This window comes from Rhodnius prolixus, unplaced genomic scaffold (assembly GCF_049639745.1).
Source record: "Rhodnius prolixus isolate KJV_2025 unplaced genomic scaffold, Rpr scaffold_1, whole genome shotgun sequence".
In the NCBI taxonomy this organism is placed as follows: Eukaryota; Metazoa; Arthropoda; class Insecta; order Hemiptera; family Reduviidae; genus Rhodnius; species Rhodnius prolixus.
The window spans coordinates 6,853,995-6,868,487 of NW_027411581.1; the positions used below are offsets into that span (position 1 = coordinate 6,853,995).

The 14,493-nt window shown below is 33.3% G+C and overlaps 2 protein-coding genes across 12 annotated transcripts in view; one reads left to right on the plus strand and one right to left on the minus strand.

Annotated features, from left to right (window-relative positions):
* NT1 (Neurotrophin 1) overlaps positions 1–8,471 on the plus strand; it is a 42,433-nt gene extending 33,962 nt beyond the window's left edge. For all 5 annotated transcript variants that reach the window (XM_074126474.1, XM_074126467.1, XM_074126495.1 and 2 more), the window contains 6 exons: positions 4,172–4,285; positions 4,370–4,528; positions 4,814–4,937; positions 5,967–6,152; positions 6,597–6,772; positions 6,852–8,471. In XM_074126474.1, coding sequence (XP_073982575.1) covers positions 4,172–4,285; positions 4,370–4,528; positions 4,814–4,937; positions 5,967–6,152; positions 6,597–6,772; positions 6,852–7,149 — 1,057 coding nt within the window. In that variant the 3' untranslated portion in view covers positions 7,150–8,471. The remainder of the gene's footprint in view (positions 1–4,171; positions 4,286–4,369; positions 4,529–4,813; positions 4,938–5,966; positions 6,153–6,596; positions 6,773–6,851) is intronic.
* On the minus strand, positions 8,423–11,894 carry LOC141453392 (uncharacterized). 7 transcript variants are annotated; one of them, XM_074126589.1, is made up of 3 exons: positions 11,442–11,603; positions 10,297–10,930; positions 8,423–8,803 (listed from the first exon to the last, which is right to left on the minus strand). In XM_074126589.1, exons 1-3 carry the CDS (start codon positions 11,507–11,509, stop codon positions 8,774–8,776), a joined length of 732 nt encoding a protein of 243 aa, XP_073982690.1. In that variant the 5' UTR covers positions 11,510–11,603; the 3' UTR covers positions 8,423–8,773. The 7 variants fall into 7 exon arrangements, with proteins under 7 accessions (XP_073982690.1, XP_073982704.1, XP_073982699.1 ...); XM_074126603.1 differs by lacking the exon at positions 8,423–8,803 and adding an exon at positions 8,810–9,120 and having other exon boundaries at positions 11,442–11,602; XM_074126598.1 differs by lacking the exon at positions 8,423–8,803 and adding an exon at positions 9,127–9,806.
* Between the last annotated feature and the right edge of the window lie 2,599 nt (positions 11,895–14,493).

The window sequence follows — 14,493 nt, forward strand, 5'->3', positions numbered from 1 at the left end:
CAGAAACCTGGACATCCTCATTAACAGTTTCACTAAAGGTCCACTTCCTATTTTTCAAGTCTGGAACAATACTCATAGATTCCCAGAAATCCACTCCTAAGATTACTGAATTCACCAACGCAGGGACTATGAGGAATTCAATTATCTTTATCTTTCCAGATAATTCCACAGGGATTTCCACCGAACCAAGAACCTCGCAGCGATTTCCGTCTGCTGTCGTGACTTTTAGTGAACCTTCTTTTTTCAAAGGTAGTCCCAAATTCTTTAACTTTCTCCAACCTGCTCCTCCAATAAGCGAACGTGTGGCTCCTGAGTCTAACAAGGCTGTAAACCCTAACCCGAAGATGAAAATTCGCAAATGCGGCCTTCCATCTTGCTTTTCTGCCATCTGAAGTAGTGGTCTCGCAGTTTTGCCTTGCATAAAATTTGTCACCACTGAAACCCATTCACGCCACTCCGGATCTGTGGTGGACATCTTTGGCGCACGACTCGAGCTCAGTCCACTTATGCTCGGTCGGCCTTGGCGTTTCCCGACTTCTTGCAGTGTGGGCAGCTTGCTTCGACTCGGTTTCTTTGTGGACACAGCCTAGATACATGGCCGATCTGATGACAAGTCCAACATCTCAATGTAGTTCTTGAATTCTTCTGCTCCGCTGATGGTGTGGGGGAGGTGATGGGTGTAACTATCGGATTCGCCTTTACGCTTTTCCCTGGTGGTCTGCGATAGGCAAGGTCAGGCTCCAAGGATCCCTTAAGAGGTGGCTCCTCATAGCGAGAGGCCATGGTAGCTCCAACTTCCAGATTTCTCAACACCGTCTCCAATTCTTCAATATTACTTGAAGATGTCAAAGGAAGCAGCGCGCGATATTCTCTTTTTACATTGCGCTTGATGATTTCGAATTTTTCCTCCTCAGTGAGAGGCCTGGAAAGTCGGGCGAACAACGCTTGCATCCTCGCAATGTAGATCGCTATGCTTTCCTGAGGTCCTTGGGTACGCTTGCGAATTTCCTCCATCAACTGATAATCGTAGTCTGGATCCAAGAAGGTTTGCCTCATCCTAGCTATGAGTTCATCCCAGCTACTTATTGTGTCCCGCTTTGACCTATACCAGACAAGTGCGGTGCCTCCTAACAACTCGCTGGCCGAACGGAAAAGTTCATGTTTAGAAATTCCCTTGGCTGTTCTTCGATCTTCGACCATTGCCAGAAAAGAGCATAGTGACAATTCGTGGTCATCGGCAGTGTATTTAAGGCCCCATCGGTCGAGCTTTAAGTCTCTCCCGCCGCTGGGCTCACGCGTGATCTGTGGTTGAGTTGGATGATAACTGGCATCTACTTCCGTGGAAATTGCAGAGGTGGTTAATGTTCCTACCTTTGAAACGGATGGCATCTGTGGGATTTGCCCTTCAGACTTTACGTGAAGTTCTTTAATATCTCTCAAAAGCCGGCCTACTTCCTCCTTCATAGCTTCCTGTTCCTGTAATTCATCACCTTCGAGCTCGGTGATCCTTTCTAAACGGAGCTTAACATGAAGAAGTCGAGTATTGAGTCGCTTAAGTTCGTTGGGATCATCTTCCGCAATAACTTCCGTTTGTTCCCTAAGAGCCTCAACTTTCCGACAGCATAGTGCAAATTCCTGTTTTGCAGGTAGACTAGAAAACAGTCTTCCGATAGGCAGTACCTTAGATTGCAGAGCCTTAACTAAACGTTTTCTTAAATCGGGGACTGTACCCTCACCGGAAATAGCCCTAATGGTTAGCTCATAGGCCAACTCGTCCTTTAATAATCTGTAAGGATCCATTAAAATAAATTTAAAAAAGAAAAGGACCAATGAAAATTAGGAATTAAATAAAATATTTAAGAATGGCACCACTATATCAATATAAGTAAAATATAGTTTAATACCGTATACTTGAGTAAATAAATTGAGTATGTTAAAAAAAAAAACAGGCAAAAGTAAATAAACAAAACTTCAAAACAAAAATCAAAATTATTTGTTAAACTAAGTCAGGTTACACGAACAAAATTAGATTGACAATAAAAATAAATAACTTCCAAAGTCGGGAAAATTAAAAAGAATTTAGGCGAGACAATTATTTGGACCTATTTCTTAAAATGAAATTATTTTAAAAATAATTAAAACGTAAAATAGATTTTAGAAAAAAATTATTTCTATTATGCCCCACGTTGGGCGCCAGAAAATATGTTACCCTACACTCCGTTGCCCCGGCGTAGCTTCCGTGGAGACGGGGGTGGGCCGAGGTGTAGACACACACAAAAAAAATATAAACCAAGAAAAGTAAAATAAGATCAACAAAAAAAAAGAAAATATATAGGTGTATATGTGGTGCTTGGGCGCCACGCCGTTTAAAAATAGACTTCCGCAGCAAACGGCGAAATCCACGGGGTAAGGGGACGAAGGTAAAAAAAAACAAACAAAAAGGCAAGTGGGAGTAAGTAATACGTATAATAACAAAAAAAACTATTAAGCATAAAAAAACAAAAATAATGACAAATGCAGCTCTGTTTACTGGTTCAGTTCGAACGTTACGTTAATTACGTAACTAGGTATTTAATAATCTATCTGGACACAACAATCTTACTCCCTAAATAAAAAAAAGCATATTTACAAAAAAAACGTATTTACATGAAAACTGTTATTTATCATTGGAAAAAAAAACCTTTCTTAAGGAAAAAAACACAACCGGAAGCTTCCTGAAACTTTTAAACCAATTAAAATGAAAAGAAATTACAAATAATAAAAGAAACTACTTTTCTCAAAGAAAAGCCTAATATAAAAAAAATTATATACAACAACACAATAAATCAAACTAGGAAAAATGATACAGAATAAAACAAAAGAAATAAAATTCTGTAACTATAAATAGCCTGTAAGAACCCTTCTCCTACACGGGAAATTATCTTATTTAAATGTTCAAAATAACAGAAAACTCACCCCAAGCCTGGCTTTTTTTCTTTAATAGAGTAAAGGACTATTTACAGTGTTCCGAAGCGCCGTCTTCTTTCTTCGGGATCCCACATGAAGATTTTCCTGTGCTTTTCCTTCTTCCCTTTCCGTTGTTTCTTCCGTAGAGCGTAATCCCCTCGATGGGAAACCTTACCAGAGGGCTGTCCTATGCCACTAGTAACGCACTCACTTTACGGAATTTTCCCAATTTTCCTAATACGAAAAAAATTAGAAAATCACATCCGGCAAGCCGATAAAAAGGGAATCCAGTGCACCACTTCTCTCAAGCGCTACTTCACTCACACTATCTCTCTCGCGAGCTCCGCGCACCCCCCCACGCGCCGCTGTGTTTACATCTTCGCCGACAAACCTAAGTCCAACTTTACTTTATTATACTCTATTGTACATATCAATACGTACACATAAATGTATTCTTGGCATGCACTTGTCATTAAATCCAATTATTTAAAATTATTTGAAATTAAAATGGTTACCAATTTTTGTTTCCGAATTTTATTCGGTAACACTCTGATTGCCAATGAACTTTGTCTAGAGTTAAACGACTATCCAGAGTAAGTATCTCTATATTTAATTTGATTAATATTTTTTTTATTAATTAAGAGAAAATAGGAGTTTTCCTATTGAATCTGGTTAGTAATTAGATTTAAAGAGGGATATGTGCTCGCTGGGGAAAAGTATTGGAAAGAGATGTCTGATACCAGGATGAGTTATTCTAAATGACTGGCTTCCCGCTCCCCTGGGATTTCACTAGAAGTTCTTTAGGCCGTAGGTGTCCCTTGGAACATCCATTAGCGTTCCTCAGAAGATCCGATTATGAAATCTCCCAGTGTCCAAAGACCACACAAGAGGCTGCTGCACAAATAGACCCAGATTTTGATATGTAATATCTCAGACTAGAAACATGATTCTAAAAACTAGTCCCAGAACTAGACCAAAGTAAATAAAGGAGAAACTGGGACATCCAGCGAATAGATACGACTTCTGCAAAATTATCAGCTTAACGTTTGAAAAGTTTTAGGCGCCTCCTTTCGATTGGTTTTGTGATGCTGCTTTAAAGTAAAATCAATTGAATATTGTCAAACATGATGTCATTTATACATGCCCGTGACTGTAATTTTTTTACATGAATTAATTGCTGTTTTAAGATAGTCTATTAAATCGATAACTTACCTTTATTTTGTAGGGAAGCTGTAATTAACACAATAAAGAAAGCAGATAAACCAGAAGCTTTTAAAGCTCTATTGATGGAACCAACTCAACTCGTGGAAGCCGAAAATGAACCCAAATTCTTGGAAAGGTAATAGACAGTAGTATTTGGAATGAGTAAGAAAGAAGTCTATACTTGTAGAACATGTAGATAAATATTTCATATTCTTAACAGACGTCAAGGAGAGGTTGGTGCGTCCACAATGAAGAAGCATATGTGTGCGTCTACAGTAGAGTTTGCTAGACCAAAGAAAGCCAGGGCTACAAGTGGCCAGTGGAAGTACATAGTCAACACTGGCGATTATACACAAACTCTTAGACTGGAACTGTGCACGTAAGGCTTTCGAATGTAACTAGGTGTATTGTGTATGTACGATATATTTCTGTGTATACACATAAGATAAAGGGCTCTTCGAACTGACTTTCTTTTTTTGCCGCTCATAATAAGTTTTTGCCCTAAAAATAAATTTCATTACTATTATTGAGCTTTATAAGGAGAAACAAACAATAAGATAATTTTCCGAGCTTTCCTCAGTAATTTTAAATTACTCTTCACGTTTCTACCAGTATTTATTTCTGACAACTCCATGGTTAATTGTAATGTATGGCACTTTTCTAGAAAACCAGAAAGCCCGTGCACATTTTTGGCAGAAGGTGTGGATTCCCAGTGTGTACAGGTGTACAACTACCATCGTCTACTTACTTGGGACGAGACTTCTGGTTTAACTATGGATGTCTTTAAAGTAAGTAGGAAATCTAGATAGTTCTGTTTAGCACTTTAGTAACGACCCTTTGTTTTTTAAGGATAGTTAAGTATGAAACTCCAATAGTACACGTTATTTTTAAAAAAAATTAAGATGAAGTTTAGTTTGGCGTTGGCTGTGTGGCCAAAATGAGAACTACAATCAACTAGGTCCTCCATAAGTGTCCTGTAAAGGAGAAAACGCTCCGTCTTTTCTGACATTTTCAATTAACATATTAAATTTTTGTTCAGAGCCTATAACAAAACGATTTTTCATCTCTTACTGGAAACGATGGATGAGGAACGATTCAAGTTTCCGCAGTATTACCTTTTTATACCATCTCAGTTTGCTTTCGAACACGAAAGCAGCTTTCAAAAATTTTCATGTTTGCCATTGTCATTATCAGTAGCTTTTCAAAAATTGCAGTTTACTTTTGTTCTGCACTTAAGCATTTAATCCAGCACATCTTTTGAATTCGAAAGATCTTTGGAGCAAAGAATGACATAAAACTATTTCAAGGTCTCTATTCTCATACATGCATTCATTCTAAGAATTAAGTACAACACTTTATTAATGATTTTTGAATGTCGTCAATAAGTCTTTACAAACATTTTCCTAGTAAGTCAAATTCTACGCTTAATTTGTGGCCTAATAAGACTAAACGTCAGTTTCTAGTTTTCTTTTCATTCAGCAAAAAAACCTTAATTAGTAAGCCACCATCAGCCTGCATTATTTATCTCTAGGCTTTCTTGAAAGTAACTTACAATGTTGCCAACATTGAATTATGTCGTATCATGAGGATGCATCAAGATATGAAGCATTGCACACTTTCTAGGAAGGTCATCTGTCTTGTCCAAAAACAGAAGTAGCCCATCTATTACACCTTTGGAGTACTTCATAAAGTGAGTTGTGGTGTTTTGGAAGGTGAAAGGTTAATTAAAGCGAGTAGAATTGAAGTTACCTTTTAAGATTTTCCTAAATACTTAATTTGAAATTTCACCAATTTATATTTAAATTATATGTTTGCAGGTTCCTACATGTTGTTCGTGTAGAGTGCTTGGCTATGGAGGTATACCTTTCCATTTGCAAACTCTTGAAGCTACAACATTGTCTAACATTGTAGACCACCCAGACACGAATCTAGTGGGCAATGAAGAGACTTCCTCAGTTAGATTGCCACCGCTCTCGCTTACCCCGTCTCAATCACCTCCAAAGGTTATTTTTCACGTATTTAAATACTTACATGTTCACGTATTTTTTTTTTGTTATTGATTGGATTTAGTTTTCGAAAATACGTATATAACGTTGTTAGGTGATAGTCGCACGATTTGCACTATTTTTGTTCATCCTGTCATCAAGTTTGGCTCCAGTTTTGTGGGTTGTTATTTTTAACCATCTCAGTTAATTATCCTTTATTATTTTAACAAAAGTTTTTTTTTTAATTTGTGAAAAACACCCAACATAGTGGAAGGATTCTTTACCTTCCATTGCACGAGCTGAATTTACATTTGCAACAGAAAAACTTAAGCTGTCTCTTTGTATAATAACTATTGTAACAATCCAAGAAAATGGTTTTAAATCCAAAAACCATTAAGAATAAAGCACAACAATCACAATGAACACAACGATTAATTAGTATTTAATTCTTGTTTTTGCTAGGGTATAAGAGTTAGACCTTTTGTGCCGCCAAAAAGAGAGACTGCTCGTAGGCCTGGTACAATACTGCACAAAGGACCGCCGTTGCCGTTGGAAGGCGAAGGAAATCTTGAAGATTACAGATATCCTCCGTTTGATAACACCCTCAGGAGGTACACCAGAAACAACACTGTTGATAGGCAAGCTTATTTTTCAAATCATGAGTAGTAAAACTTGATTTTATAATTTAATAATTTATTTTATATTTCATCTTTAAAGGTACAGAGTTAAACATGGCGGCAAGCTTCCTGTATCAGTCACACCGAATCAACGACATCCCGCTTTGCCAATAGACAGCCTCCATTCTGATTCTGCGTCTGTGCATAAAATCTCTCCGACTCCAATTTTACCCACTACACCGGGCAATACAGTTCCGGCCAAACGAATCAATTACAGTTACCATCCTATAATTGATTATTTTCGTCCTCAGTTACAACAACACGCCGAGAGTAGAGTTGGCCTGGATTGGACACCAATTCTCAAACATCCTCATCAAAATGTAAAACCAAAACTGTGATGACAGTAGACCTCAGACCCAGACATGTTAGGGTAAATTTTTAAATAGAATAAGAAGCGTATATAGCATGCTTCTTTGAATTTATTCTAAAAAAAAAACGAATCATTGCAGAATTGAATAGAATTGTTGAATTTTTTAATTAAACGAATAGAATTTTTGAAATACTTCAAGCAAAAATTGATGTATTTTTAAAAAAAAAGAAAAAGTTTTTGACCATAATTCTTTTCAAACTAGAATTTCGTTTTAATTAAAACAATCTGCTGGGGAATTAGTAGACATCGGATTATATTCACTTGCACTTTTACAAAACTCTTTTTATCGACTTTTTGATATCTCTATACTTCTTCTTAATATACTTCTTAAACAGCACACAAAAATCATTCACTTTTTCTTTCTAAAATTTAATTAGAAAAGATATTTAGAAATATGACTTTATTTTTCAAATCTTGGCACAAGAAGGGCTTTTAAAAGCTCCTTTTTATGTTCACATAATAGAATGAACAACTTCTAAAGTTTTCAGAATCTTCAAAACCGTACTGATGGGTAACCTGATTGACAGGATGGTAACTGTTTTGTGCCTTATGTAAAAAGAGATTATTGGTGGAAATGCTTAATGATAGCTTTGGAAGCAAAAAGCATATCATGATCCACAAATCAAGAAGAATCTAGTAATTTTTATCACTCTTCAGTGATATATTCAACTTTATTGAACAGATCTAGATTGGAAGACCAAAGTTAAATCATTATTGTTGATATTATTATAAAAGGACCACTCAAAATTAAGTTATGTTCATAGTACAAAAGTATGGAAAGAAAGAATTGCAATTTAACCTTGCAGTTATCAACTTAGTTTGTTTGTTTTTTTTTGTGTGTTCCAAGAGATTCAGTTTATACGCCTCTTAATTTTTTGTTTTGTTTTAAATAGTTCAAATATTCAACGAATTTTAAGCTTGGCTCTCTAATTTTTTATTACATTAGCCCGATCAATGACTAATAAACCTGAGGGTTTATTCTTCATAATATTTGCTTATTTTTTTGTTTTAATTTCACTCCTGAGAAGTTTTGTGTATTTTTTTATCCATCGTCATCAGATTTTGTTCAATATTTATATATGGAGATCAGGAAAAAAACCAAAAAACGCATAATAGCCGAAGTTAAAGTTCATTTTGCAGAAATTAAAATTAATTTCTGTTAAAAAAAGAAAAAAGAAAAGAAATTTATTGATTTAATTTATTTACATTGATTACCTAATTTTAAATTTTTTATTTTTTTATTTGTTGTAAATTGTAAATATTTGAAAATATATTTATTCTTTTCCAGTTTATTATTATTTCTTCTCCTTTGAAGAGCAATGTGTTTAATACAAAGGACACTCATGTTATTCGTTTTTGAAGACTAGGATCTCGAGGGTCTTGCGCCGGTTCTTCGGCATTTCTTGCACAATGGGTACTAACTTAAACGTACCTACTTCATCTTCCCCAATTCTTTAATCTCATGCTTCCAACTCTTTATGCCTCTGTTTTCCTTTAATGATACATTAAGCTTTTCAAAATTTCGCACAGCCATATGTGTGAGATACGATCTCCTTTCTGTTTTATCTGGCAGTTTGTTTCAGTTGTGTCAGTCAAGGCTGCTCCGATCCAACATCATCAACCTGTCATAGCGCGTCGAGCAGCCCGTCCGTATCAAGAACAGGAGGTGGTTTGAATTACTAATTAATATTATTGTGTATTCAGCATACATCTTATTTTAGAGAAATCTAGATGGTTATAAGGACAGCCATCTTTGTCATACCTGACAATGAATATCAAACAATAAAGCACGTAAGTATCCTTGAATCCCACAGCATCTATCCTCAGAGCACTCCCCGTACATAAATCTGCATTTGTTAGCGAATGGAATCAGTCCTGGTTACCATGACAATGGACTCGCTCCGAGGAACTGGAGTTGATAGCGTTCATTTCAATTGGCCTGGAGTACGTGAAAAAAAAAGGACTGAGCCCAAACCCAAGAGGATTTAAATCGTTCTGGATTATACTCCATCATTGGTCCACTGATTCCAGGAGATTTAACCAATGAAAATGTTGAGATTGGTAACTATTGTACAAATTCACATACAATGCATTTTTTACCTAACATGAAGCTTTACAAGTAGTGTTAAGAAATAAACAAAATAATATTATTGTTCTAAAATATCTTGGAACTTATGCCTCCTCCAAGCATCAGTATTTTAAGCTTGCCAGATTTTTTATTCTGGTGTGGATTGGGTTTTACCAGTAAGAATATGTCAGTGACTTATAAATGATAGCCTCAAGTCAGTTAAAAATTGTATATCAGTGTAACATATTAGTAACTTCAGTATTAGTTATTTTCATTTTAATTTGATGTAATTTTTTGGGTGGAATCACTTTTTAAAAATAGGGATTTGAATCAAATCTTTCCACCATTGGATTCATTCCAGTGGACCGAGCCCACTCAGATAGCCCTTCATTCCTGTAAACTGTGATTTTGCATAGAGATGAATTTGATATTTGTAGTTCTAGAAGTCTGTCTGGTGAGTTGAATTCTGGTAACTCATGGAAGTCGTTAATCCCTGATTTTTTCGTTTTTCTTTTCTTTTCTTTTTTAGCGAACTATTGCAAGTATAAGATGCAGTTCTAAAAGGTTAAGAAGTTGATTTAAAAGCCGTCGGACAATTTAAAAAATGATTTGTGTTTCACAGTTACAGATAATTCAATCGCAATTTCAGAGCTGCAATAATATGTTTCTTATGGGTGGCTACAATCTTTAAATAACTCTAATACCTCAAGGAGAAAAAGTAATGCCTATTTCTCTTTTTTTCAGGCGGCCTTAAATGCCAATTGTCTAGACGGGAATAGTGTATTTAGGTTTAAATGGATTTCACTCTTTACTAATTTAAAAGAAAGATAATGGGACTAAAGAAACTGACATGATTACCAAGGTATGGGCTTTTACAGTAATGTAATCAGCCTATACTCGTCTTAAACTTTATGTAAATATAAAGAAGTGATTTCCAATACAAATGGACTTAGCTTTATTAAAATACAAAATATACTGTAGGACGGGAATGTTTCAAATAATTTCCAAATTAATTAATATAGGTGTATGGCAAACTGGACATGTTACCTTGCCTACATTTATTGTCTGATTGCTCTCAATAGATGCTTGCTTTTCCCTTTCATCTCCAACTTGTACAGTTGACTTCGGTGGATTACATGGAGTTGTGGATGAAGTTGTAGTCGTGGATGGAGTAGTCGAAGTAGATACAGACTCAATTGTAGTAGTACTTTCTGTACAAGTTGTACTTGTTTCTGGACAAGTGGTTTTTGTTGAAACAGTGCTCGTTTGTTGATTTGTGCTTGAACATTCTGTAGAAGAAATAGGAGTTGATTCTGAACACGAGCTTCCTGAATAAGCAGTAGTAGTTTCTTGACAGGGAGTTGTTGTCTCTGTATGAACAGTTGTAAATTCTGAACAAGCAGTAGTAGTCCCTAGACCATTATCTGTCGTAGAAATACTTGACATAGAAGAATTGTAGTCATTTTGCGATCCAGCCTGTTGGTTTGTGGAAGATGTCAAATTTTTAGTTCTGTTCAAAAAGTATATATCTGGTCGTTTATGCCTCACCGCCTTAGACGGGTCATATGATTTTCTAGTTTCCACGTAATGCATTTTCCTTGGTACATTTTGCAAATAATAATGAAGTTTTTTATAATCAGAATATTCTTTTGGATATCCACTGTGCAGGTCCGACAATCTACTAAAGAAAAACCTTTCCTTAGATTAAATTTAATAAACATTTAGTGATAAAAGTTAGTTATAAACAAAAGTTATGCATTATTTCTGCTTTTGTGTAATTCTATTATTCGAAAGTAATAAAAAGTAATAAAATTTAAAGTAATAAATTTAAATAAGTGTTTCATTTTAAATTGAAGCTTTTAAACTTTAAATGTTTTAGACAAATGCCGAGGTCCTGAAAGTTCGTTTATTCGTGTACATAGGAGGGTTAACTAAGATTCCGTGGAGCATTATAAGGTTCCTTTTAATACATAACAAATATTTTTGGTAGTAACGTTTAATATTGGCAATATTATTGACCTGATGTCAATCGTATACAAATTAAATTGACAACTTTGATTGTAATAGGTGCGATTCACATTTAGAATGAAGGCACATTCAAGCATTGAATATTCCCCGGGTAACATCATTAATTCAAAACTCATACTAAATATTTAGAATTACTTTTAATATTAGTTCAATTGTTAACTTACAATTTTGGATTTTTATAAGAAGTTATTAGATTTGCGAAAGCACTGACAAGAATTAATATTTTTAACATACTTCCATTACTTCGTTATTCACTACCTAATCTATAGTAGACTGGAAAATAATTAATCCGGGAATCACATGAAATGAGGTATTGATATAATTTTTAACTTACAAGTACATGTGTTTTCTTATTAAAAATTGATATAGCTGGAAACGTTCAGCAAGTTAGTTCTTTATCATCATATAGTTATAATCATCGTAAATTATTTTTAGCAACATATCTTAAAAATGCAAATATCAGTTTTATTGTGCTATTATCCTATGAAATTTGGAATTACTTTTATTATTTTAAACAAAAAATTGATTTGAAACTTTTACAAAAGCATTAACTGTATTGTTTTCTAACCTAACTTGTACTATTTACAAGTTTTGGCAGTTCCTTGAATTAATTTAACTCATTCTTGATAGAATAATTTTTCTTTGCCCAGCTGTTAAGTTTATTGGAATGTAAACAATGTTAAATATTTAGGAAAATGAAATGCAAGGATCTAAACCGACAATCTAAATAGATGAACAAGAACTTAATTGTTACTAGAAATAATAAAATTGTTTTACTTATGAACTCATTTATTCAGTGATGAATGAAACAAATACAGATACAACACACTACAATTATGTTATTCTTTGCATTCCTTTAAAAGTGTGTGAATATTTAGTTTGCTTTCGGTCCTGTAATTGTCTTTTACTATCTTAATTGAATGATTATTTTATTATTATAATTTTTTTTAAGATTATTTAAGTAATAGGATGTTATTTCTTTTTATGCATATGTGTAGTTGCTTACTGTGAAAAATCAATAGATCATCTACATATTTAACAAACGGTATAAATTAATTATTAAATCTTTATTAACAGAACAGAAGATAAATAAAAAACTAAACAAATTTCAATTCCTCTTCATACTTCTCATACTTCTTTCTTAAAACGAATTATATTTAAAAATAATTTATTCTTTAAAATATGATTATTTAACAATTGATTTATAAAATAATTAAAAAAATATGTAATTGGAAGAGAATTTTACAAAATATTTAAAAATAACTAGCAAAAAATGTTAATAGAGTTCAAAGTAACGAGGCCCAATCAATTCAGATTAGTTATCAATACTATTTAAAAAAACAATAATGTTCACGTAAACTATTTTTTTTTTTTGAAGAAATGAAATAAAGAACTTGAAAAAATCTTTTAGTTAACCTTAATCGTTTGTTTTTTAACCTTTTATATTTCTATTACATAATACTATTGTGAAATTTATTTGTTTAGAAGTTTTTTTTAAATTACAAGAAAAAAAAGGAAAAACGTGTTAAGAATATGAAAGTTTGTTAGTGATTAGTTCTATAAGTAATCACCAGATAGCAGAAGCTGCTTGACATTACAAAACTGCTAGTTTGAAAAAAGTCCACCAGAGAGTAGAAGTTATGTGAAATAGCAAAATTTCTAGTTCCAAAAAAGTCCACCAGAGAGCAGAAGTTATTTGAAATAACAAAATTGCTAGTTCTAAAAAAATCCACCAGAGAGCAGCAGTTACGTGAAATAACAAATTTACTAGTTCTAAAAAAGTCCATCAGAGAGCAGAAGTTATGTGAAAAAAAACAAAATTGCTAGTTCTAAAAAAGTCCACCAGAGAGCAGAAGTTACGTGAAATAACAAATTTACTAGTTCTAAAAAAGTCCACCAGAGAGCAGAAGTTATGTGAAATAACAAAATAGCTAGTTCTAAAAAAGTCCACCAGAGAGCAGAAGTTACGTGAAATAACAAATTTACTAGTTCTAAAAAAGTCCACCAGAGAGCAGAAGTTACGTGAAATAACAAATTTACTAGTTCTAAAAAAGTCCACCAGAGAGCAGAAGTTACGTGAAATAACAAATTTACTAGTTCTAAAAAAGTCTACCAGAGAGCAGAAGTTATGTGAAATAACAAATTTACTAGTTCTCAAAAATGTCAATAGATAGCAGCTCTTACCAAACAACAATTGAAGCAATCTTATCTAATTTCATACTCTACACACTTAAAATTAACAAGTTTTATTCTAAACTTTGAATAAATACTAAATATTTTACATACTATTTAATATCTGATGCAAAAGAAAAAAAAATAATTTTAAGAGCGATAATTTCAATAAAATTATTTATTGTAGTCTAATTTTACTAAAATGTTTTCTCAGTATTCGTAACATTAATTAAAAAAAACACTACATATTAGTTATAAAATGGTTAAAATTCTCGTCCCTCCCACCCGCCCGCCGATCGACACTTACCTAAGTAGTCTGCCATTACTTGTGCCTGCTCGAGAAGCAAGATCCATTAATGCTATATTTTCAGCATTATAAAATTTGTTTTAGCCTAAATCCATTAAAATTAATTAACAATAACCTAATACTAATTAACGTTAATATTTATTGATAGTAAAAACTTAAACGTGCGAAATAAATAAATAAAAACAAAAATATATCAATAGGAAGCATGTTAGTTCTAATAGTAACTACCAGGGAACTGCGCGTAATAGAAAATTATTTATTTTAAGTAGCTACCCTGCTTTTTTAAGTTAAATTCAAAGTAAAAACTCTAATTATTCTACAATTTTATTTATTTATTAGCTGAGACAATAAATTAATTAAAATAAATTAGTTAAATAAAGAATTTTACTTATTATTTATTGTTGCCACATAAAAAACAATTTTTATTACTATTAGATTGTTAATTCTAAGTAGCTTCTACTATCTGGTGAGCTTTTTCGGAACTAGCAGTTTGTCTTTTTCAAGTAACTTCTGTTATCTGGTGGCAATTTTTAGAACTAACAGTAGTATTGGTTATCGACAACTGGCTTAATTTTTGTTCAAAGTAAAATGAAATATTTTTTTTCCGCGTTTGTCGTTTTACTTCTAAATAAATAGGTCACAGTAACATTGAACATTACTGCTTTCTTAATTTGTATTGATATACTTTCAATATTATTATTGGTTACCTTTGAGTTTTATTCTGTATTATTAAAGCA

What these genes read in the sequence shown, in the direction of transcription:
- LOC141453392 (XM_074126569.1), bottom strand. Translation starts at nt 11,509, where the DNA reads ATGTTAAAAATATTAATTCTTGTCAGTGCTTTCGCAAATCTAATAACT. An exon ending in TCTTATAAAAATCCAAAATT is followed by an intron (nt 10,931 to 11,441) that starts GTAAGTTAACAA and finishes GTTTTTCTTTAG; the next exon opens with TAGATTGTCGGACCTGCACA.